General features: G+C 40.9%; 1 protein-coding gene across 1 annotated transcript in view; it reads right to left on the reverse strand.

Annotated features, from left to right (window-relative positions):
- The window catches only part of utp25 (UTP25 small subunit processor component), a 36,426-nt gene that overhangs the window by 8,601 nt on the left and 1,744 nt on the right, over positions 1–26,081 (reverse strand). The window contains exons 4-11 of the mRNA XM_061968434.1: positions 25,819–26,049; positions 23,436–23,524; positions 22,942–23,343; positions 21,118–21,325; positions 20,837–21,039; positions 18,690–18,872; positions 7,373–7,482; positions 3,529–3,774 (exon numbers count right to left, since the gene is read on the reverse strand). Of these exons, the coding sequence (XP_061824418.1) occupies positions 3,529–3,774; positions 7,373–7,482; positions 18,690–18,872; positions 20,837–21,039; positions 21,118–21,325; positions 22,942–23,343; positions 23,436–23,524; positions 25,819–26,049 (1,672 nt within the window). The remainder of the gene's footprint in view (positions 1–3,528; positions 3,775–7,372; positions 7,483–18,689; positions 18,873–20,836; positions 21,040–21,117; positions 21,326–22,941; positions 23,344–23,435; positions 23,525–25,818; positions 26,050–26,081) is intronic.

A 26,081-nucleotide genomic window follows, 5' to 3' on the forward strand; every position in this document is an offset into this window, starting at 1 on the left:
AATAACTGGATCAGGTTTGATATGTTTCTGGAAAATCTCAGACACACATTGAAATATGTTGATCCAGTAGTTGGCCATCCTTGTACAAGTCCAGAACATACAGTATGTGTCAGTAAGGCCGGTGCCTGTCCAGAAGGCTCACAAAGTGGGTTCACAGCAGGGAACATTTGAAAGTTTTAACTTTGATAAATGAAGACCGTGTAAAATCTTGGAATACAGTTGAAGAGTGTACCCGATCCTGAGCTTTAGTCCATTGATTTCCTGAAATTTCCACTGCCAGGTCCTCCTGTCAAGCCTTATTTAAATGTTCAAGTGTGGCTGTACAGTCCAATTGTGAAATATTGTTATAAATCTTAGATATAGACCCTTTTTGCAGAGGCACTGAATTCATGACACACTCGGAGGGCTGTTCCGGGAAGGACAGGAACCTTTCTTTAATAAAACTTCAGATTTGCAAATATTTGAAAAAATCACTATCACGTATGCCAAATGTATCCTGCACCTGACGAAATGATGAACATTTTTAATCAGTAAATAGATCTTGTATGGATTGTATTCCTTTCAGTTGCCATTGATTAAATTTAGAGTTTGACAGTGAAGGAGTAAATGTGTGATTGTTACTAAGTGGAGTGTGTACTGAAGATTATTTCCAATTAAAGTGATTTCTTATCAGAGTCCAAACTGGATTTTTAAGAATAATTTGAAGAATACGTAAGTAATGCTGAATTTATAAGAGCTTTTAGTGAAGTGGGGGAACAACTCTGATTTTCCAACCCTACCCAGACAGCACCCTGCCTATGACACCAAAAAGAAACACAACGTATATTGCTAGACCAATAATATAAATGAAAACAAGGCAACCCCATACCTCCTGTTGTTTCTGGTCTCTGTAAAAAGTTTTTAATTCTCGTAGTCTTTTTATTCCATATGAATTCAGATATTACCAAAACATTTTTCAAGAAATTTGATTCTTTAATAAGGATTGGAATGCACTAAAAAAGGATAAAAAAAACTTGGGTAGAATATTCATTTTGATTATGTTCATTTGACCTGCTAATGAAATTGGAAAGTTAGCCCACCTATCTAGGTCCTGTACTGTTTGATTATATAATTTTGAAAAGTTATGTTTAAAAAAACTTGAGTATTCTTGGGTTGTATTAATTCTTAAATACTTAACATTTTTCTGAAATTGCAAATGGATAGGATGTGAAAGAGTTTATGCTCTGTCATGCTCCTATATTTATCGGGAATAGTGTGCTCTTTGATTAATTGAGTTTGCATCCTGAGTTAGCACCAAAATCTGATATTATGGACATTATAATTGGCAATGATGTTAAAGGTTTGGAGATATACAGTAGTAATCATCCGAATATAGCAACACTTGGTGTTCAGTCTCTCCTCTTTTTATTCCTACATATTCCTTTGCTTTGCGTAGTGAAACCGCAATAGGTTAAATGGCTAATGCAAATAACAGTGGTGATGAGGGACAACCCTGTCTTGTAGAGCTAATATTGTTTGTCTGTACAGAGGCCTGAGGCTTAGCATATAATAATCTACTAAGGGTAAAAAAATCTGGTACCGAATCCGAACCTCGACCCTGTCAAAGGCCTTCTCCGCATCCAGGGATACCAATACCTCACGGAATTTGCTGTTTGTATCCTGAGTGTATATATTATGAAGTAACCTCCTGACATTGAAAAACAATCATCTAACTTTTATGAATCCAGTTTGATCCTCAAAAATTATTGTTGTAACGATACCTTCCAAACGTGTAGCTAAAATTTTGGCAAGAATCTTATCAACATCCAGTAAGCACACTGGCCTGTATAAACCTTGTTTAGCAGATCTTTCTCTTTATTATAAATTAAGGAGATGCTGGAGTGATAAAAAGTCTGTGGTAGACAGCCTTTAATCAATGCTTCATTAAATACTTCTAACAATATAGGTCATAAGTTATTTTTTAAATGCTTTATAGAATTCTGTGGTGTAGCCGTCTGGGCCTGGTGCCTTGGAGCTTAGCATGCTTTGTATTGCTTTTTGCATTTCCTCTTTTTTAATGGGATTTTCTAACTGTTCATTCTTAGAGCTTATTTTTGGGATGTTCAATTTATCAAATAAGTTACCATTTAGCATTGGGTCTGCTTTAGATTCTGAGGAGTATAATTTAATATAAAAACTTCTACAAGTATTATTAATCACCACTGGATCTATCGTAGTTTGTCCTGACTCTGTTCTTTTTTCTGTATTTAATCTTGTTGCCGGTGCCTGTTCCCTTATTTGATGTGCTAATATTTTTCCAGCTTTTTCCCCGTATTCATAATGTTTGGGTAAGAAGTTTTGTTGTTTCTGTAATATACAGTATGTTGAGTTCTGTTTTGAAGATATCATTTTTGTTCATGCAAGTCTGGTGAAGGGGAGATTGAGTTTTTTAATCTAAATCTGCTATTTCCTTTATAAATTCATTTTGTTTGTCTCTATGTTGTTGTTTATTAATTAAGCTGGTCCATTAAGTTATCTGTCCTCTCATGTATGCTTTTAAAACCTCCCATAGTGTAGATCTTGATATTTCTGCTGTATCATTGGTTAAGTTAAAGGACCAATGATTGTTACACACACACTAGGTGTGGTGAAATTTGTCTTCTGCATTTGACCCATCCTCTTGTTCACCCCCTGGGAGGTGAGGGGGGCAGTGGGCAGCAGCGTTGCCGTGCTCGTGAATAATTTTTGGTGATTTAACCCCCAATTCCAACCCTTGATGCTGAGTGCCAAGCAGGGAGGTAATGGGTCCCATTTTTATAGTGTTTGGTATGACTCGGCCGGGGTTTTAACTCACAACCTACCGATCTTAGGGCAGACACTATCTACTAGGCCACTGAGTAGGTAAATATAAATCAATTTAATCCAAAGAGGTTCAATAGGTCTTCAAAAAATTATGCAATTGTTATTCTTATAGCCATAAGGATAACAAAATTGTATAGATCAATTGTTTTTTTTAATTTTCTCTACGGATTTCTTATCAGACAGCAAGCAACTATCAAACCGCCATGTTCTAGATGCATGTTTATGTCCAAGAGCCAACTGGAGAGCTACAGGACTATGATCAGAGAGTACTATTGTTCTGTATTCACAGGGCACCCAGGGGGAGGAGGGATCCCCACATTTGCGGTCCCTTCCAAGACTTCTCATTGTCCCAATGGGTTGAGTTTTTTCCTGCCCTGTCGGGGATCAGAGCCGTAAATATTGTTGTGGTTTGTGCAGCCCTTTGAGGCATTTGTGATTAAAGGCGATATAAATAAACTTTGATTAATTGATAAAGGTTTCATTAGCCAGCTAAACACAATTATATCAATGAAAATGAGTGGGAAACATGGAAGCTATTCAGGCTGCTGTGACCTGATTCCTGATAAACACCAGAATATAGATGAAAGCAGACAATATAACCATTAATAACGAGGTAAGCTCTTTAAGGCACTTTGAATGACTTATTCTCATCCAAAGATTCACGTGTATATTAAAAAAAACACTGACCTCTTGTAGAAGTGAAAGCGTTCTGTGTAGAGCATGAACTGCTTATCTCCATTCATGAAGAAGTGCCTTGCTCGATTCACCTCCGATTTACTGGAATACTCGCACACGCTCGCAAAGTTCATCTCCTGTTTCTTCATGTAGTTGCGCAGTCGAACGTAGTCGAAGTAAGAGGGGATGTAGACCAGCGTGTGCGACATAACCGAGTCTCTGTACTGAGGCAGCACTTTGTCAACAAAGTACTGAAACCTACACGGAGGGGAGAAAATGTTTCATATATTAGAATGTGTTCATCTAATTAAAAAAAACCAGATGGAATAATAAAAATAACAACTGGGGTGTCCCAATACTTTTTCACTTTCGATACTGATATTGGAGCCTTGAGTGTTTGTCGATATCAATATTAAACCAATATGATATCAGCAGGAAGTAAGTACTTTTAAGGTTTTGTATTGTGGAATGTTAGAAAAGGTTTGATCAAGTTTAATTACTCAGAACGATGGGAGGTTTGAAAAACACTAACCTTATGGCAGATTTATGCTTTTGAATTGGAGTGGTAATTCAGAATCGTGTATAAAGAAAGTATGGCCAACTAAACGAAAGGCACCATTCTTGCTACCAAGGACGTGTGCCGCTGTGCCAGGTTGCATGCAATTGCTGTCATTTTGACGTTAGTTTTTCTGATAAAAATAAACCAAAATAATATGTCTATATACAGTTCTAAACATACTCCAGCTCATAAACTTAGAATAAAACATGCTTTTTGCGGCCGTATTTGGTGCACTCTGTTGCTGCATCTATGCAGTGTTTAGTGACCAGCAGGCTCTATAACACGCACCCGACGGCGTAAGAAACGCAAAAAAATTACACGAAACGACCAAAAACTCGGTTCGCAGCCGAGTGTGAAGCGACTGGGATGAGAATCAGCACCTCCAAGTCGAGTCCATGGTTCTCGCCCAGAAAAGGGTGGAGTGCCATCTCCGGGTTGGGGAGGAGACCCTGCCCCAAGTGGAGGAGTTCAAGTACCTCGGAGTCTTGTTCATGAGTGAGGGAAGAGTGGATCGTGAGATCGACAGGCGGATCGGTGCAGCGTCTTCAGTAATGCGGACGCTGTATCGATCCGTTGTGGTGTAGAAAGAGCTGAGCCGGAAGGCAAAGCTCTCAATTTACCGGTCGATCTACGTTCCCATCCTCACCTGTGGTCATGAGCTTTGGGTTATGACCAAAAGGACAAGATCACGGGTACAAGCGGCCGAAATGAGTTTCCTCCGCCGGGTGGCAGGGCTCTCCCTTAGAGATAGGGTGAGAAGCTCTGCCATCCGGGGGGAGCTCAAAGTAAAGCCGCTGCTCCTCCACATCAAGAGGGGCCAGATGAGGTGGTTCGGGCATCTGGTCAGGATGCCACCCGAACGCCTCCCTAGGGAGGTGTTTAGGGCACGTCCGACCGGTAGGAGGCCACGGGGTAAACCCAGGACACGTTGGGAAGACTATGTCTCCCGGCTGGCTTGGGAACGCCTCGGAATCCCCCGGGAAGCGCTGGAAGAAGTGGCTGGGGAGAGGAATGTATAGGCTGCTTCTCCCACGACGCGACCTCGGATAAGCGGAAGAAGATGGATGGATGGATGGACCAAAACAATTACTTATTGCCTTTATTTTACCAAAATTTTCATTAACTTAGAGCCAAGAATCAGGAAGAAATTGTGACTTTTGTGTGAAGTATGTCAACTGAGGTGGCTACCTCCAATGTATTGTTTGTAATTACTGTACGCGCTATGCCTTTGCTTTAAGACTTAGACAAACTTTATTCATCCACTCATCTATTATTACACCCAAAATTTGGTTTCTTTTACTCTTACAATGTCTACTCCGCATTAATTAATTTGAAAACTTGAGTATTAATTGTACCACCAAAACAACTTTAATATAGTTAAAAAAAATCTGGATATAAATTGGTAAACAATAAACCACAACAAATTAAATAGCAATAACAATACATTTAAATAGCAATATATATATATATTAAAAAAAAAGCTTTTCCAGTTTGTTTTTAATTCCGTTTTTTACCTTTTACACTTATTTACCAGCATAGTGTGTGCTTTCTGTGTCAAATAACATTTTATAAAATATTTGTTAATTAAATGCACAAATCCTCACATTTATTGGTGCAATACATCTTTAGATAATTTTTACCAATATTTTAGGTCGAAGCAGAGGTACTGTGCAAGGTACTTTTTTGAAACTTTTATTTTGTTGGCGCGGTCAAACCGAATGTGGCGCACCGCGCTATTATTGTGAAAGGGGGAGGTGTGCTGTGCTTTGGTGTTGACGAGTAAAGAGGCTGTAAAACAAAAAAAAGAGTTGCAACCTCATTATTTTCCCAAATAAATGTCTATTCTCCTCACAATGACAACATTTCACTTACATTCATTTAAATTTCCCTGATATTATTTTGCGTTTATCAGCGTTTTATTGGCCCATTATGTGACTCCGTCTGCGGTTACGTGACTCCGGCAATCATATGCCTTACTTTTTCTATTAAGCTTAGTGATTATTGATTCGGCTTACTAGCGCTATGTCAAATGAAAATAGCAACCATGGTAAGATCCCAAACTTCTCGAAGACGTGCTCTTTTTTCCCCTCATTCCCTCATCTGTTTCACCGCCACAAGCTTCAGAATTTGCATGCATGTTGTGTGGCCCATTAATATTTTTTTTTAATTATTATTATATTTTCATAATCGTGAGAAGCCATAATCGAAATCAAAATTAAATGTGATTAATTTTCATATGTGGAGACATCCGCTGAAGTCACACTTGGGAAAACCGTCGCAAGCTGTGCAAATTGCAAACGACTCGTTCAGAGGAAGTATGAAGGAAGTCAAGATTGTTTTATAAATATCTCCGCCAAATTTCACATTTTCGGACTTATGCAGAGCCCGCATACACAAAAACAGGTACCCAAAGTAAAAAAAAAAAGAAGTTGAATTTGCATCATAGCTTCCCTTTAAAAGGCATTAATTGGCAATGGCTATCACAAGACTTTTCCACAAAAAAAATCATCCAATACTGAACGGTGGCTGATTATTGTCACAACTATCCATCCATCCATCTTTTCCGCTTATTTAAAGTCGGGTCGCGGGGGCAGCAGCTTAAGCAGAAAAATCCCAGCCTTCCCTCTCCCCAGCTACTTCGTCCAGCTCTTCCCGGGGGGATCCTGAGACGTGTCCAGGCCAGCTGGGAAACATAGTCTCTCCACCGTGTCCTGGGTCTTCCCTGTGATCGCCTAACAGTCGGACGTGGTCGGACATTCTGACCAGATTCCCAAACCACCTCATCTGGCTCCTCTCGATGAGGACGAGTAGCGGCTTTACTTTGAGCTCGTCACGAATGACAGAGCTTCTCACCCTATCTCTAAGGGAGAGCCCCAGCACCCAACGGAGGAAACGCATTACGGCCGCTTGTACCCGTGACTTTATCCTTTTGGTCAAACCCAAAGCTCATGACCATTGGTGAAGTTATGGACGTAGATCGACCGATAAATTGGGAGCTTTGCCTTCTGACTCAGCTCCTTTTTCACCACGACGAATCAATACAGGGTCCGGATCACTGCAGGCGCCGCACCGATCCGCCTGTTGATCTCACGATCCACTCTTCCCTCACAAGTGATCAAGACCCCAAGGTACTTGAACTCCTCCACTTGGGGCAGGATATAAGACATATAAACCAACATACAAAAAACTTAATTGTGCCAATAATTATATTAATATCAGCTTTTTGCTTGCAAAAAAAGAATAGTGCGACTAGTGAATTAGTGGTAAAACAACATTGAGCATCACGAATTACATTACCGTGCATTGTGGTTTATGAAGCTATCAGAGGAGAACATCTGGAAGACGTGGGGCAGCTGGACCAACACCTGGCAGATGGAACCTGTTTTGGGGATGTTCTTAACAGAAACCTGAGGAAGGAAAATCCAGAGCACATGTAATCGCATACACACGGGTCAATGGAAAATATACTAGGGATATAACGATATCGTTGGTACTGTGGTATTGCGATTAAAATGGTTTTACAATAATACCGTGACGTGTGATTGTATCAAACAAAAACTTGGTGAATGTATTTTTTTTTTCTGAGGCTTTAGAGTTGGCCGGGTCTGAAAATTTCTCCCAGAATCTGCACAGCGTGGGACCGCTGCGAAGAAGGAAGTGAAGTGTCATAGTAGTAAGGCTGAAACGACGCGTCGACATAGTCGACGTCATCGGTTACGTAAATACGTCGACGTCGTTTTTATGCTTCGACGCGTCGCATATTTACGTCACACTGTCGTCATGGCGGAGCGCAAAGCAGATGATGCGAGCGGTGCGAGCGAGGGAAAAAAAGCACGCCAAAAGTCGTCAAACGTGTGGGAGTATTTCAATAAACAAATGTATATAATTCGGCATTATTTCGGCCAGTCGGCTTATAAAATCAGAGCCGATCAGTTTACATTCGCGCGCAGGTATAACGCGGCGCGCTCCTGTCTCATCTGCTGGTGTGCGAGCCCGGTAATTAGACCGCTGTGTCAAATCAAGGAATACAAATGACGCCAGCGCAGAGTGGAAAAAGGTTTAGTTCATTACAGATAACCCAGAGTTGTGCCAAAAGTATGTAAGATTTAATATTTCTCTTCGTGGGTGTGGCGCACCTGTTGCGCTGGTGAGATGGGGGGGGGGGGGGGGGTGCATGTAGCGTGCTTAGTCTGGAGGCTAAATACACACAGTGTGTTATGTAACTGTTGTTTAGTGTTGATATTCTTTGCTTAGTTTGATAAATGTTGGAGCAGTTTGCTTCATCAGGAGGGTGAAGTCGCTCAATTTAAAGTGTTGGATTTAACTGTGTTGGTGAGGGCGTAGAAAAAGGGGCATTTTTCTACCAGTAGACAGCGTTTAAGATTGGGTGTTTCACTGCTAAATTAATAATATATTTATATTGAATATGGATTTTAAATATGTATCTAAATAGGTGGTTAATTGGTTAGGTATTTATGTATTTGCATATTGGGTTTTCTGTTGCATTTATCTATTGTGTTTCTGGTGTTAAATGTATTTTATATGTATCTTGGTGCATTTATGTTGAGACAATTTATTTAAAATCTGTTTTAACTTAAAGGGAAAAGATGTGTCCATTTTCTTGCACTTGTTTAATGGTTAAGAGTTTGATAGCTAATTAATAGTTGTAAATTATGGGATTGATAATTGATTGATTTTTTACAGCATGTTAATCTTGTGGTGTTTTGTCCTTAAAGGTTTTTCACCTACTAAAGAAGCTAAAGGCTACTAAAGGCTACTAAAGACAGCTAATGACAGCTAAAGAAACTAAAGTCTATTAACACTGCTAAAGACTGCTAAAAAGACTAAAGAAGAAAAAAGAAGCTGTTTCTTCGTTGGAAAAACTGTTGCAAACTAAAGGAAAATAAAAGGAAAAAGTAACTACGGTCTGGTCTTTTGAGTGAAATCCAGAAGCCACATTCAGCATTGGTACATCCCTTCAAGTGTGGGATAAGCACAGCGAAAAAAGCAAAACACTTGACAGTTGTTGTATGCACACTGTGTCGAGCGGAAATGGCCTATCATAGCAGCACAACGGCTATGAAGGAACATTTGAAAAGAAAACACCCGACAGCGTTCTTGCCATCACCATCAACTAGTCAATCGTCCGCGTGAGTATACATTGTCATCATTACACAAAATCATGAATGTGTCATTTGTATCTGCGTTGTAAATTCATAAACTAAAACACTGTATCGCTCTGAGAGGCGCGTTTGGCATGCCTGTTCAGTGTTTACAAAGACGCGCTCCTCTTTAACGCTAACGTTAATTAGTTGTGCAAATACCTTTTACAACATTAACAGTTACATATACTATGTACAAACCAACAATTAACTTTCACTTTAATCATACTATCATTGTTGTGTTATTAAGCAAAATAAGCAATACTTTTACTTTTGTTGAAATGTTTACTGTTACAGAATATTTCGTTTTGCACTTTTTTGTATTGGATGTTTATCTTTATTTTTGCACATTTTAAAGCAAAATAAGCAATACTTTTACTTTAGAAATGCTTATACTATTGCAGAATATTAAGATTTGCACTGGATGTTTACTTTTATATTTGCACATTAAAAAGCAAATAAGCTACTTTTAATTTTGTTAAATGTTAAAAGTTTTAAATGTTTACATTGTTACAGAATATTTTGTCATGTTGTTGTCAATGTTGACTGAGTGGTCATACTTTTTTTTTTGTATATAAAAGTCATGCCTTTTGAAAAAACTGGCCAACATTTATTTTTTCATCTTCATTTTAAATAAAAAAAATAATCGGTAAAAGGAAAAATAATCTATAGATTAATCGAAAAAATAATCTATAGATTAACCGATTAATCGAAAAAATAATCTATAGATTAATCGATAGAAAAATAATCGTTAGCTGCAGCCTTACATAGTAGATACAAAGAATTGCTTGGATTTACATGACGTCACGCCCGGCTCATTAAATATGTATTGTGGTCAAGTTAACATCTGTTGTCACTGTGTACTAGGTGCCATTTAACCTTTTTCGAAGAAAAATGCCCTATGTTTGCGTTGTTTTCGGCTGTACGTACCGTTTAAATCTCAAAAATGATAAACGTTTCTTCAGAGTTCCTGAAAAGGTCATCAAAAAGGGCAGAAGAGGGCAATATTTTAGGTGAGACGACGAGAAAAGTGTCATGCACCCCAGTCCAAAAAGGCAGAGTCGAAGAACACACAAGTTTGTAGTGATCACTTTGTTAAAGGTTTGTTTTGATATACTTTTAACATTTAGTATTTCCTATTAAAATTACTACCTTGATATTATTTGTATTTTAATTTTTAACTAACAGAAACCAGAAAGTCAGGGTCAATAATACAGTCAGGAAAGGTACTTTTACATCTCCTCTCTTGTTTATTTTGTGTCAAGAGTACATATGACAACAACAGGACAAAAATTAAATATGGTGATGATTCAGTAATTGTTAGTTTGTTAAATGGATATGCAGTCACGGGTGTCAGCTGTCGGGTGTTAGTCGTCTCTAGTTACATGGACGTGTCCTTGAAAGACGCAAAGTTGAATTATGAAATGTAACCTTACTCCAGCAAAAACGATGCATATTAATCCGGGAGAGTCTTGATACCAATGTCCTTCATCCAGCTACACACAAAAAAGTTGTAGACCTCCATGCTTTTTATAAAGTATAGGGATCTATTCCATTGCATCGTTTGATTTTTTGCAGGAAGATATAGGTCCCTTGTGTACCGAGAGAGTTTGCGGGCTGCTTGCTACAAAACGGCCATATTGGCTTGGTTGACCACCACTGTTTTTCATGTGACTTGACGGAATACAAGCAATTGTCTTTTGTGGAGATTTCCCGAAAATGTCATCAAAATCCGCTCATAACTGTTTGAGTTGTGTCGCTAACAAATACATAAACAAACCCTGGCAAAAACATAACATCTTTAGTGGAGGTCAGAAAGTCTGTGTTCTACGAGTTTCCGAGGCAACACAGCCAGCTGGTCGTAGCACAAAGACGGAAATCACCAAAATAAACAGACTGTACACTGCGGGAAATAAAAGTAAATTGTAAGGTGAGGATTTCAACTTTTACTTGGAAAGTAAAAGTTGAAATACACTAAAGTGATCATAATTTTTTTACACTTGTTAAACTGGATGTTTTACATTGTCAATTTAAATATGTTAACTGCAAGTTGTTGTTTCTTTATAATTGAAACAGTGCACAATTATTTGCACTTACAAATAATACAGAAATAAATATAATTGGAACATTTCAGCATTATATTTGTGTTTTTCCTACATATTCCTGTCACTTCATTGTACATACTATGGACATTTTTTTTTGTGGAAATACCCGACAATAATATTATACCGTGGTCTTAATACCGTGATAATATTGTCCATCCATCCTCCCGAATGACAGAGCTTCTCACCCTATCTCTAAGGGAGATTCCCGACACCCAACGGAGGAAACGCATTTCTGCCGCTTGTACCAGTGAGCTTGTCCTTTCGATTATAACCCTAAGCTCATGATCATTGGTGAGGATGGGAACGTAGATCGAACAGTAAATAAGAGAGCTTTGTCCTCCGGCTCAGCTCCTTTAACAAAACAGTTCAATACAGGGTCCGCATCACTGCAGGCGCCGCACCGATCTGCCTGTCGATCTCAATATCCACTCTTCCCTCACTCGGGAACAAGAACTCCTCCACTTGGGGCAAGATCTCCTCCCCAACCCGGAGATGGCACTCCACCCTTTAACATGTGAGAACCATGGACTCGGACTTGGAGGTGCTGATTCTCATACCAGTCGCTTCACACTCTGCTGCAAACCGATCCAGTGAGAGCTGAAGATCCTGGCCAGATGAAGCCATCAGGACTACATCATCTGCAAAAACCAGACACCTAATCTTACAGCCACCAAACCAGATCCCCTCAACGCCCTGACTGCGCCTAGAAATTCTGTCCATAAACGTTATGAAAAGAACTGGTGACAAAGAGCAGCCCTGGAGGAGTCCAAGTCTGACTGGAAACACGTCCGACTTACTGCCGGCAATGCGGACCAAGCTCTGACACCGATCATACGGGGAGCGGACCGCCACAATCAGACGGTCTGATACCCCATACTCTGAGCATTCTCTACAGGACTTCCCCCGATGTCCACGCAATGTTGCAGTGTCGTGTCAACCAAGACAGCCCCACAGCAATAGGAGAGCTCACCAAAAGATTCCACAGGGACTTCTTCCTCATAGGAAAATGTGTAGGTGGGACTAAGGAGGTCTTTGAAGTATTACCTCCACAACATTCTGAGTCGAGGTCAGCAGCACACCATCCCCACCATACACGCTGTTGACAGTGCACTGCCTCCCCCTCCTGAGACAGCGGATGGTGGTCCAGAATCGCTTTAAAGCCGTTCGAAAGTCGTGTTCCATGGCTTCCCTGAACTCCCTCCATGTCTGATGTCTGATTTTTTTCCTCTGTGACCGCCAAATAGGTAGTAGCGGGGGTGTATAATGTAGCCCGGAAGAGTTAGGGATGCATAGGATTCTGGGTATTTGTTCTGTTGTCTTTATGTTGTGTTACGGTGCGGATGTTCTCCCGAAATGTGTTTGTCATTCTTGTTTGGTGTGGGTTCACAGTGTGGCGCATATTAGTAAGAGTGTTAAAGTTGTTTAAATGGGCACCCTCAGTGTGACCTGTATGGCTATTGAACAAGTATGCCTTGCAGTCACTTATGTGTGTCTGCAGAAGCCGCATACAACATGTGACTGGGCTGGCAAGTTGTTTGTACAGGTTGCAGCACTAACATTACATTTTCAAATTAAGGTGCGGGCCGCGTGTCTGAGACCCCTGGTTTATACATAGCACAAAGCAAAAAACAACAACTTTGAATGCAGTGTTATTTCATTTTAAATTTCAAAAGAGTTTTGTGGCTCCCATTGTTTTCTTTATTTTGTGAAACGGTTCAAAATGGCTCTTTGAGTGGTAAAGGTTGCCGACCCCTGGCCTAGGGTGTCCTGGTGCCAAGTGCAAATATGGACACCTTTATGTTTGAACATGGTGTTTGTTATAGACAATATGTGGCGAGCACAAAAGCCCAAAAACAAAACACCACTCGGGTTTAGGTTCGGGAGACCGTTCCTCCCAATTACGCCTCTCCAGGTTTCACTGTCGTTGCCAATGTTAACTTTTGAAGTCATCGAGCAGAACAATGGAATTAGAATCAGAATCAGCTTTATTGTCATTACGCAAGGTAACGAGATTGAGGCCATTCCATACAGTGCGATGTGTGCATGCTAGAAAAACAATGTGCAAATATATAAAAATATAAAAAATGTAGAAGTGCAATGAATATGGTGTGAAATGAATATATACATGAAAAAAACAAAAACAAAAACAGGGTGGTTGGTGGAATGGGTTATTGCACCGAAGAGAAGGCAGTTATGAGGGACAATGGGGCAGTCCGTTCAGGATGGTTATGGCCCTGGGGAAGAAGCTGTTCTTTAGCCTGTTTGTTTTGGTTTTAATGCACCTGTAGCGCTTCCCAGAGGGCAGCAGGTGGAACAGGTCAGAGCCAGGGTGGGTGCTGTCCTTGATGATGGCACTGGCTCTGTTGAGGCAGCGGGAGGTGTAGATGTCCGTCAGAGAGGGGAGAGGGCGGCCGATGATCTTCTGAGCCGTCTTGACCACTCTTTGCAGCCTCTCCCTGTCTGCTGCAGTGCAGCTGCCGTACCATACCGTAATACAGTAGGTCAGCAGGCTCTCGATGGACAAGCGGTAGAAGGTCAGCAGCAGGTCAGGCTTCAGGTTGTACTTCCCGAGGACTCTAAGGAAGTGTAGCCGCTGCTGAGCCTTCTTGATGATTGATGTGGTGTTGACTGTCCAGGAGAAGTCATTAGAGATGTGGACTCCAAGGTACCTGAAGGTGTGGACCCTCTCTACACGCTCGCCGTTGATGTAGAGGGGGGCAGGGTCGGTGCTGCTCCTCCTGAAGTCGACGATGATCTCTCTGGTCTTGCTGGTGTTGAGAGCGAGGTTGTTCTCCGAAGACCAGGCCGTCAGCTTCAGGACCTCCTCTCTGTAGGCAGCCTCGTCACCCCTGGAGATGAGCCCGACCACTGTGGTATCGTCGGCGAACTTGACGGGAAGGTTGTCACTGTGGGCCGGACTGCAGTCATGGGTGTAAAGGCAGTAGAGGAGGGGGCTCAGCACACAGCCCTGTGGGGAGCCGATGCTCAGCGTGTGGGAGGATGAGAGGTGCGGGCCAAGTCTCACATTCTGGGGTCGGTCCGTTAGGAAGTCCCTTATGCAGGCGTTTGTGAGAGGGGGGAGGCCAAGAGTGTCCAGTTTATTGCAGAGTCTGTCCGGGATTATTGTATTGAAGGCAGAGCTATAGTCCACAGAGAGCATCCGGACGTAGCTCTGCTGCTGCTCCAGGTGGTTCAGAGCAGAGTGGAGAGCAACAGCGATGGCGTCCTCTGTGGACCTGTTCGCCCGGTATGCGAACTGGTGGGGGTCGAAGTCTGGAGGGATATGGTCCTTGATGTGCTGGAGAACAAGTCGCTCGAAGCACTTCATGATTACCGGAGTGAGGGCCACTGGTCGGTAATCATTCAGGCTGGTGATGGGAGACTTCTTCGGCACCGGGATTATTGTAGATGACTTCAGGCAGGATGGGATGACTGCCTGAGCCAGGGAGAGGTTGAAGATCCTGGTGAGGGGGGGAGCGAGCTGGTGGGCGCACGTCCTGAGCACCTTTCCAGGTACTCCGTCTGGTCCGGTAGCCTTCCTGGGGTTCACAGCCAGGAGCACTCGTCTGACACTGTGCTCCTGTACAGTGAGTGGAGTGGCGCCGGAGCCCGGTGGGGGCGGGGTCAGGGCTGGAGCAGATGAGTGTCGCTGGGGGGTTTCGAAACGGGCAAAGAAACAGTTAAGCTCCTCTGCCAGTGTCGCACTCTGATCCGCAGTTGTCATATTGCAGCCTCTGAAGTTCGTGATGTCATGAATGCCCCGCCACACCTCCCGTGAGTTTTTGCTGGACAGATGGGACTCTATACACCTCCTGTGGTCCGCCTTTGCTTTTTTAATCCCTCTCTTCAGGTCGGCTCTAGCAACACTGTACAGTGCCCTGTCCCCTGACCTGAAGGCTGCGTCGCGGGCCCTGAGGAGTGTGCGGACCTGGCTGGTCATCCAGGGTTTCTTGTTGGGGTAAACCCGGATGTTTTTTTCCACAGTCACATTCCCGATGCAGAACTTTATGTAGTCCAGCACCGTTCCTGTGGCTGTCTCCACCTCCTGTTGTTGGAAGAGGTCCCAGTCTGTGTGTTGGAAGCAGTCCTGAAGTTTGGGGAGTGCATCGTCAGGCCAGGTCATAACAGTCTTTGTGATAGGCCTGGCCTGGCGTCTGATGGGGGTGTAGGTAGGAGAGAGCAGGAGGGAAAGATGGTCTGACTGTCCAAGCTGGGGGAGGGGTGTAGCTCTGTACGCGTGCTTTATGTTGGAATACACGTGGTCCAGGGTGTTCTTGCCCCTTGTAGAACACTTCACGTGCTGGTAGAACTTAGGGAGTACAGTCTTCAGATTGGCCTTATTAAAATCCCCTGCTATGATATGAACACCGTCGGGGTGGGCCCGCTGCTGTTCGTTGACGGTGTTGAGCAGAAGAGAGAGCGCTGTGTTTACTTTGGCGTCCGGTGGAATATACACAGCCGTGATGATAACAACAGACAGCTCTCTCGGGAGAAAAAAAGGCCGACATCTAACAGACATGTACTCCACGTCCGGGCAACAGTGCTGTTTAGTGATTGTCCCGTTGTTGCACCAGTTCTCATGCACGTAGATACAGAGCCCCCCTCCTCTGCTCTTACCGGAGTCCTTAGTTCTGTCCCGGCGGAGCAGAGTGCGTCCGGCTAGCTGCATGCTAGCATCGGGTATTTCCGGGTGAAGCCAGGTTTCGGTGATAATCATATTATTATTATACAATTAGCAGCCCCTCTCGAGAGTACTTGTTCCAGAGCCCTTGCTGTTTGTCGAAGTGAGTTCGACGAGATCCATTCGGAACTTCTCCACTTCGCGCACCAGCTCATGCTCCTTCCCCCTAAGTGAGGTCCCAAGATCTAGCTTCTGGAGCCGAAGATTGGACCACCAAAAGGACCTGCTTTCGGCTGCCACCCAACTCACACTGCACATGACCTCTATGCCCACTCCTATGAGTGGTGAGCCCATTGGACGGGGGACTGGTTGTACCTAGCCGTGCCCCATGGGGACAGGCCCGGCCACTGGGCGCTCACTATCGAGCCCCACCTCCGGACCTGGCTCCAGAGGGGGTGATCCACGTCGGGGCGAGGGAAATCTACTTTGTTTTTTCTTTTTTATAGAGGTGTTTGAGCTCCTCTTTGTGATAATATAGTACTGTGAGATTTTGATACCGTTACTTCCCTAGAATATACAGTACCGTATTTTCCGCACTATAAGCCGCCCCGGGTTATTAGCTGCACCTTCAATGAATGGCATATTTCAAAACTTTGTCCACCTATAAGCCGCCCCGGACTATAAGCCGCGCCTACGCTGCGCTAAAGGGAATGTCAAAAAAACAGTCAGATAGGTCAGTCAAACTTTAATAATATATTAAAAACCAGCGTTCTAACAACTCTGTCCCAAAATGTACGCAAATGTGCAATCACAAACATAGTAAAATTCAAAATAGTGCAGAGCAATAGCAACATAATGTTGCTCAAACGTTAATGTCACAACACACAAAATAAACATAGCGCTCACTTTCTGAAGTTATTCTTCATTCGTAAATCCTTCGAATTCTTCGTCTTCGGTGTCCGAATTGAAAAGTTGGGCAAATGTGGGATCCAAAATGGCCGGTTCCGTCTCGTCGAAGTCATCGGAGTCAGTGTCACTGTTGTCCAGCAGTTCTGTGAATCCTGCCTTCCGGAAAGCTCGGACCACAGTTGTGACCGAAATATCTGCCCAGGCATTTACGATCCACTGGCAGATGTTGGCGTATATCGTCCGGCGCTGTCTGCCTGTCTTAGTGAAGGTGTGTTCGCCTTCGGTCATCCATTGTTCCCACGCCGTTCGCAGTCGTGATTTGAATGCCCTGTTGACACCAATATCCAGCGGTTGGAGTTCTTTGGTTAATCCACCCGGAATGACGGCGAGTGTTGTATTTGTGTGCTTCACTTGTTTTTTGACACCATCTGTTATGTGGGCGCGCATAGAGTCGTATATCAACATGGACGGAGCTGTGTGAAAAAAGCCACCCGGCCTCTTCGCGTAAACTTCCCTTAACCACTCGCTCATCTTTTCTTCATCCATCCATCCCTTCGAGTTAGCTTTTATGATGACGCCGGCTGGAAAGGTCTCTTTTGGCAAGGTCTTCCTTTTGAATATCACCATGGGTGGAAGTTTCAGGCCATTAGCATGGCAAGCTAGAACCACAGTGAAGGACGACTTCTCATTCCCTATGGTGCGAATATTCACCGTACGTGCTCCCGTTGTATCAACAGTGCGGTTCACAGGAATATCAAAAGTCAGTGGAACCTCGTCCATGTTGATAATGTGCTCTGGCCGGATCTTTTTTTCAGCTATCTTGTTTTTACAATATGCACGGAAAGTAGCCAGCTTTTCTTTAAAGTCGTTAGGCAGTTGCTGTGAAATAGTGGTCCGTGTGCGGATGGAGAGATTGCGTCTTTTCATGAACCGGAAACACCAAGAAGCACCACCTTTAAAATCATCCAGGTGAAGTTCGCTTGCTAGCGTTGTTGCCTTCATTCGAATAGTGATGGTGCTGACACTTCTGCTTGCTGCTCTCTGCTCAACAACCCACTGTTCGAGTTTGTCCTCCAACAGTTGCCATCTTGCTTTGTTCCCTCGGAAACTCTGTTTTGTCTTCTTTACCTGGCGCAGGTCATCTTCTTGCTTCCTCCACCTACGCACCATTGATTCATTTATGTTATATTCTCTTGCTGCTGCTCTATTTCCGTGTTCTTCGGCATGACTTATTGCCTTAAGTTTAAATTCTGCGTTATACGCGTGTCGCTTAGTAGGAGCCATTTTGTGGTCTGGTCTTTACAGATGTAAACACACAAAGGAAATGAAACGAAAATCCGCGCGCTTCTTCTTCTTCCGGGGGCGGGTGGTTGCTTACAGTAGAAGAAGAAGCGCTTCCTGTTCTATGGGGGCGGGTGCTTACCTTGGCGGTTGCTTGCGTAGAAGAAGAAGCGCTTCCTGTTCTACCGGGAAAAAAGATGGCGGCTGTTTACCGAAGTTGCGAGACCGAAACTTTATGAAAATGAATCTTAATATTTATCCATATATAAAGCGCACCGGGTTAAAAGCCGCACTGTCAGCTTTTGAGTAAATTTGTGGTTTTTAGGTGCGGCTAATGGTGCGGAAAATACGGTATGTGATATGATATATACTTCACATTTTACTGAGAAGGACTAAGACCCTGCTGTTACACCCAAAACTTACTTGCCAAGTGTACAATAAAACAACATAAACATTATTGTTAATTTTCTATTGAAATAAACTCTATAAAGATTTCAAGAATAGTGTAAAGATTTCAAGAATAGTGTAACAAGTACCTGTCCGCGGTAGTTGGCACACTGTTTGCTGAGGATGTTGCTGATCTGTGGGTCTTGGATGGAACTGAATACAAGCGTTTGTCGGTAATGTTGGGCCAAGTTGTTAAGGTTCCACATTCGAACCCTTGAAAAGTCCACTCCATGAGACTCCAGTGGCTGCAGGTTCATGTGCTTCATCACATGCTGTTGAGGCAGAACAAACCATTATTGATTGTAAACACTTCCATAAATTAAAATATGGCTTCTTTATACAGTATATTATATGCATCTTCCATTGTGTTTAATTTTTTAGATTACCGGAAGTTAGAAATCTTATTTCAATATCTGCTAAAGTGATAACATTCCCATAATTAGGTACAATGTAGAAGTTTGACGTATTAAAAATACATTTTACACTCGTAAGAAAGCAACCATTATTTACACTGACAATACATATTTTACATAATTCAGAAAAAGATAGAATATGTTCATTTTTGCAAGTCAATACCACAGTAGTCAGGGAACTGCATGTATGTTTTTATTTATTTATATGTATTTTTTTTTTCTTATGACCTCCCCCGGAGGTTATGCAATCAGAGGGGTTTGTCTGTTTGTTAGTTAGCAACATAACTCGAGTATTAAACTTTCAGGAAATGCTAAAAATGTGGCAAGCGGCTCCCGCCTCCACCCACAGAGACATAGAGTGGATTATTGACAAGATACTTCACTCGGTTCTGTCATTCCAATATAGATAGCTCAAAAAACAGGCACATTTTCATTAAACTTTCAAAAAATGTTAGAAATGGGATAAGGAACAAGTGCTTCAATTTGGGGTTGATCCGGACATTTTTTTTTACTATTGCTAATAAAAAAACAGTTACATTATTAAATATGATCGCTTTCAACAAATAATTTTTTGGGGCTTTTAAAGATTAGTTTGAATGTTTTATTGCCAAGATCGGTTGATTATGCAGTGTACATCTCCAATTAATTCTAAACAAGAATTGGGTGTAAAATTGGATTTTCTCTCATTTAAGCATGGTCAAAATTATACATATTATAGGCTCAATTTCAGGCTGTCAAATCTAACAAGGTATCATATGTGATTATTCACACAAAAATGTTGCAGTAACCATGTATCAACATATTAATTACCCAATTAAATGTTCTTCATATTTCATATATATTGCATTAAAATACACCCCAATGAGACTTTAGATAAAACTGTTATGAAGTTTTGAGCAAATTAATGACGTATATTTACGTAGACAAAGAAAAGTTAGTGAATAACATGACAACAAAACTGCCTTGTTGTCAAAATATTGGGGTATTTAAAAAAAAATTAAATTATGCAAGCAACTATTTTACTGTGATTAATCATGATTAATCATAATTCAAACATGTAATCAAATGTATTAAAACGTATCATTTGACAGCACTAGTTCTAGTAGATACATTTCATGCAGATCCTCACTGTTCACAGGTGTTATGATCAAAGACCTCCAGCGAATGACGAAAAATCGTTAATGAATGCACCCATAAATGCCTGAAAAAAAATCTTATTTTAAATAAATAAACACTATAAAATGTCTCTCACATCTATTAAAAACTTTTTAAATTGAGTTTCACACATTGCATATAGCATTTAGTAATTTACGGGAAAACATGGAGTTATTCAACGTCTCCTCTTGTCAAAGCATCCAACTTGCTTAAAATGTTGAGTGAATTGACGAAAGACAGCACCCCCTGCTGGATTCATAGCTGACGCACTCTTTTTCCTCTGCAGATATTGCCATCAAGCCACTTTCCATTTAGATTACCATTAAAACAACCAAAATACTTAAAACTCCAAAAGCAAAACTGAAGTTGAAAGAGCTTGTGCACCCAGTTGTTTTTAAAAGTCAATGAAGATGTACATTTTATAATTCTTACAACCTAGTGATAAGAGCCCAAAATAATAATGTCCAAGTTCATGATTGTATGTAAACTTCTGACCGCAATAGAATGTCTTTGTTTTTTTCATATTTCTTTCAAGAGGATAAAAATGTCTTTAGTGGTCCTCTCAATTTAAAATAAAGAGGCGACAGTTTGGTTCCTGATGGGGTTTACTGCATAATCTGTGAAATTAAAAGCGAATATAAAAAATTAGAAAGGGAGTGTATTCCTACCAAAACATGTTCCCAGTTCTGCATGAGGAAGACATCAGCCTGGTCTACTATTAGCATCTCGATGGAGGACAGGAAGTCAAAGTCCCTGTTAAATTCTCCTTCAACTCCCAGGACCGTGCGGAGGCCCAGTGGTGAGGCTATGATGATGTCTGAGGAGTAAAAAGGGGCGTAGAGGCGCATGCTGTTCCTGATGATGGAGATGCCTGAGGACAAAGGGAAAGCTCAGTATTACACAAAAAACGAGAAATATCCAAACCTGAGTACTTTCAGTCCAGTCGCACCCATCCTGAAGTGATCGTCCACGTTGCCAAGGAAAATGGCGTGGTAATCGTCCGGTCTGTTCGGTTTGGTATCAGAGTCATTTCCATACTCATCTTTGAACCTCTTCTTGTTGCTGACTACAACCTTCTTGCCTTTGCTCTCCAGCAAGCTGATGAGAATATGGATGATTTGCAGCACCACGCCTCGGAATGGCACCAGTATTAGAACCTGTCAACAACATCTGATCTTAAAGCAGCTTGTGTTTGCTACCTCATAATAATCTCAGCTACTGTATGTGCTCATGTACTGATTTATAAAGCAGATAAAAGCTAAATTTAAAATAAAACCACTGTACAAAACACCAAATTAATACAAGTTTGTGGCTCGTTTCTTTTAATTTAATTGTACTTAAAAAGTAAGCTGCATTTGCATGCCTGAGAGCGACAACCAAATTTTTAAGTAAGAGCTGTCATAATTTTGGTTGAATTCCTATTAACCTCATTGGGTTGGGAAGTTTTTTTTAACAGCCCTAGTGAAAAAGTTTAACATAGTTTGTTGCCTAATGTACACTAGGGGCCCAAGTGCGGCTTACAGATTGTTATTGGACCTTGCCATACTGTAGAAATAAAATCAAAACAAAAACAGCAAAAGTGGAATGCAACAAGAAAAAGCAGACATGTTGATACCAATAACACAAAGCTTCGGATTTTTCCCACTTTTTTTAACTTTTAAAATTTTTTTAAAAAGTAAAATAAATTGGCAATACTTTCTTTTACTAAGTAAATTAAAACACATTTAATGCATATTTAAGGGCTGCAGCTATTGATAGTTTAGTAATGGAGTAATTATTCAGTTTGTGCGATTCATCGGCTAAACACAGTATAGCCTCAAGGAATAATTTAGGGGAAATAGTTTTAAAAATGTAAAACATTTTCAGCAAACTTAATTGTTTTTCTAACAAAATGCACACCACATCCCACATGTAAACTGTAATTTTAACATGTGTGCATGAGCATTAAAAATATCCACTGTTCGCTGCTACACAGATCACGGCACCTACAAACCACTGCTCTCATGTGCGCTCTATTTCAGTGGCCGTGTGTAAACTATGTTTGATTTTATAAAATGTTATCAATTACACTCAGTCGAAGCAAAAAAATATAAATTTAAACTTTCTTCTAATCAAATGAATCTATTAATTTTTGTAGCCCTATAATATTTTCATTTAATCTGACAGTTATTTACAAAAAAATATAAATTTTTAAAAGATGTGTGTACATGTCTCCATTGGTCAGGCCTGTTATTTGTTGTCTATTATGTAATAAGACACAGAAACAACAATGAACAATTTTGTGGTACAGCCACTAATGAAACTGACATCTGAACAATTTTAAATTATAAGTGATTCCACTGACCTATTTGTTTGGAGGAACTGTGAGACAAATGCCAGTAAAATTATGTTTTACTTTTAAGAGTGTTTGCTTCATGTTAAATACTATTAATTTTTTTAAAATCCGTTTATACTGGTTTGTGATACTATATGGTACAGAGTATGTACAAATATACAATTAAAATCAAACAACTTGGATTTTGTAGTTTCCTTTGGTTTCATGTTATTTTCACGTATTTTCTTTACAATTATGGGAGATATGTACATTTAACAGTTTGTTATTGCTGTGGCGGTAAACTGCACATCTTATACACATTAAAACGCATATGTACAAAAGTCTTACAATCTAATAAGGTTAGCATAACAAAAACAACTAAGAGTGGTCCAATACAGTTCAACATACTAACTAACCTCTATGAAGACAGTATATAACCTTGAATGTAAAGTTGTTTACCTTGGGGCGAGTAAGACCTTGATCTCTCAGTTCATGTTCTAGCTCTGCTCCCTTCTTAGCCTCCTGTTGCTGCTCTCGTAGCTGAGCGTTGTGAGTGAGGACCAAAGAGTTGGCTTTCAGCACGTGGTTGAGAGCGTGGAGGCAGTAAGCGCTTCGAACCTGCGAGCCCACCTTCAAAGGGCAGTTCTCTGGGTAGTAGAGGTCCTTATATGTACCCATGAGAGCCAAAAGCTCAAACTGAAAAGCACTGGTTTCCTCTGCTTCCTCCTTGGAGTTGAGAGTTTTGGTGTTACTACAAGAGGTTTCCAAGAGTTTGTGGAAAGCTGGCAGGTCCTTGTGTGAGCTGAGAGCACCAAATGTCTCCAAGGGAGTGGTGCAAAAAAGCGATCCCATTTTTGGCCACTAAATTTAAAGAAAAGCATAATAAAAAGTAGTTGAAATGTGGAAAAAATATACTATTAATATACATGTTAATTGTATAAGGTAGTTTGTACCTTGATCTGAGTGTTTGGTTTAGTGCCTAATGTAATCTTTTGCATATCGTCTTCACTCAGCTCCGTGCCAAAATGTTGGAAATACATGTCTGCATATAAAGGGAGGACATTTTGGTTGTTTATTGAACAATAGATATTCCAAAAGTTATGAAAATACACTACTCACAATATATAGATACAAAAAGTCAAATTAAGAGCTTTAGCAACCCGTTTTGAAAAGGTTCTATCATCACTAAAATGCCAAATAACATATAGTGATGTATACTGATATTGCTGGAGGCAGCAATATTTATCGCAATATAGATTTTATTTACATTAAGTAATATAGTTTAAGTAATCCCTCACTTATCGCTGTTAATTGGTTCTGGACATGAATGCAATAAATGAATTTCGCGAAGTAGGAATGATCAATTATAAATCAAATTCTTTAATACCGTATTTTCCGCACTATAAGCCGCACCTAAAAACCACAAATGTTCTCAAAAGCTGACAGTGCGGCTTATAACTCGGTGCGCCTTATATATGGATTAATATTAATATTCATTTTCATAAAGTTTAGGTCTCGCAACTACGGTAAACAGCCGCCATCTTTTTTCCCCGTAGAAGAGGAAGCGCTTCTTCTTCTTCTACGGTAAGCAACCGCCAAGGTAAGCACCCGCCCCCATAGAAGAGGAAGCGCTTCTTCTTCTACTGTAAGCAACCACCAAGGTAAGCACCCGTCCCCGTAGAAGAAGAAGCGTGCGGATATTACGTTTCATTTCATTTGTGTGTTTACATCTGTAAAGACCACAAAATGGCTCCTATTAAGAGACACGCGTACAATGCAGAATTCAAACTCAAGGCAATAAGTCACGCAGTAGAACACGGAAATAGAGCAGCAGCGACAGAATTGAACATAAATGAATCAATGGTGCATAGGTAGAGGAAGCAACAAGATGACCTGCGCCACTAAGACAGGGCCGGACGACATACGCCAACATCTGCCAGTGGATTATAAATGCCTGGGCGGATATATCGGTCTCAACTGTGGTCCGAGCTTTCCGGAAGGCAGGATTCACGGAACTGCTGGACAACAACAGCAACATTGACTCTGATGACTTCGACGAGACGGAGCGGGCCATTTTGGATGGCGTATTCGCCCAACTTTTTAATTCAGACACTGAAGAAGAATTCGAGGGATTTATGGATGAGGAATAACTTCAGAAAGTGGGCTTTAAATGTTTATTTTGTGTGTTGTGTGACATTAACGTTCGAGCAACGTTGAGTTATTGATGTTGCTATTGCTCTGCACTAATTTGAGTGTTACTATTTTTGTGATTGCACATTTGCACATTACATTTTGGGGGTGAACAGAGTTGTTAGAACGCTGGTTTTAATATACTATTAAAGTTTGACTGACCTATCTGACTGTTTTTTTGACATTCCCTTCAGCGCAGCATAGGCGCGGCTTATAACCCGGGGCGGCTTATAGGTGAACAAAGTTTTGAAATATGCCATTCATTGAAGGTGCGGCTAATAACCCGGGGCGGCTTATAGTGCGGAAAATACGGTAGCTGGAGCATCAAAAAACTGTTTACTAAGTTCTATCATTTTCAACAATATGAGAGTCCTCTCGACATGGAATAACATCCTTTAGTCACATTTATACAATTTTAATCCAATATAGTAATGCTGCCTGAGGCTGGGCCATTCAGTGGCCAAGATACTGAAGAGCGCACTCTAATTGGTTTAATCTCCTCTAGTGGCCAATACGACTGTAGTATTGATATTGTTTGTTTATTTAGCCATTTTATGTTGGAAAATGCTTAGTTTACGACAAAAAACATAGTATATGCCTTTTTTAAAGTTTCCCCCAAAAATTTGCAAATATGGTGAAGCCGCAATATTAGTAGCACGATGTGGCGAGGGACGACCGTCCAGTTTAAATTATAAAAATTGCCCATTAACATCAAGCCAATGTTCAAAATGCAAAAAATAATAAATAAAAATACCCTTACTAACTGCTGAAATATAAAAAAAAAGTAATTATGAAATATTATTAAAAATGATTTTGGTGACCAGAATAATGTTGATAATTAGGGCAGCTAAAAAGTTTTTTGTTTTTACTTCTGAATTGTGATTCCTTTACTGTATATTCTGATTCTATATCCATTCATAACCTTCAAAAATTGATAATAAAAAATAATTAGTCAAAGAATCCTTTTTTTTTTTTAAAATTTTTAAACGTTGCACGGATATGTCATACATCAACAGCTAAAATGAGCTTTTGTAACCTGTTTTGAAGGGTTTTATAATTATGTTTACACCAAATAATATATTGATTCCCATCTCTATTGATATTAATTCATGTCGATATTTGAATGCTGTTTAATGAAACTCTTACCATTGTCCTGGTCAACATCACCAATGTCCTCTTGTCCTCTTTCACCAATTAAGTTGCCCTCCAGGCAGAATTGGGACTCATGCTCCTTGTCAATGAAATCTTCACCTCCTTCATGCACCACTTTCTCGCTTTCTGATGCTTGAGTTAGAACTACACCTGAATCTTCTGGTTCCTCCTCTTCTTCACCATCATCATCATCATCGTTACCATCCTCTTTGTCAACGCTATTTTCTGCAATAACCACAACAATAGGATGTTCCTGT

This window comes from Nerophis lumbriciformis, linkage group LG08 (assembly GCF_033978685.3).
Source record: "Nerophis lumbriciformis linkage group LG08, RoL_Nlum_v2.1, whole genome shotgun sequence".
Lineage (NCBI taxonomy): Eukaryota > Metazoa > Chordata > Actinopteri > Syngnathiformes > Syngnathidae > Nerophis > Nerophis lumbriciformis.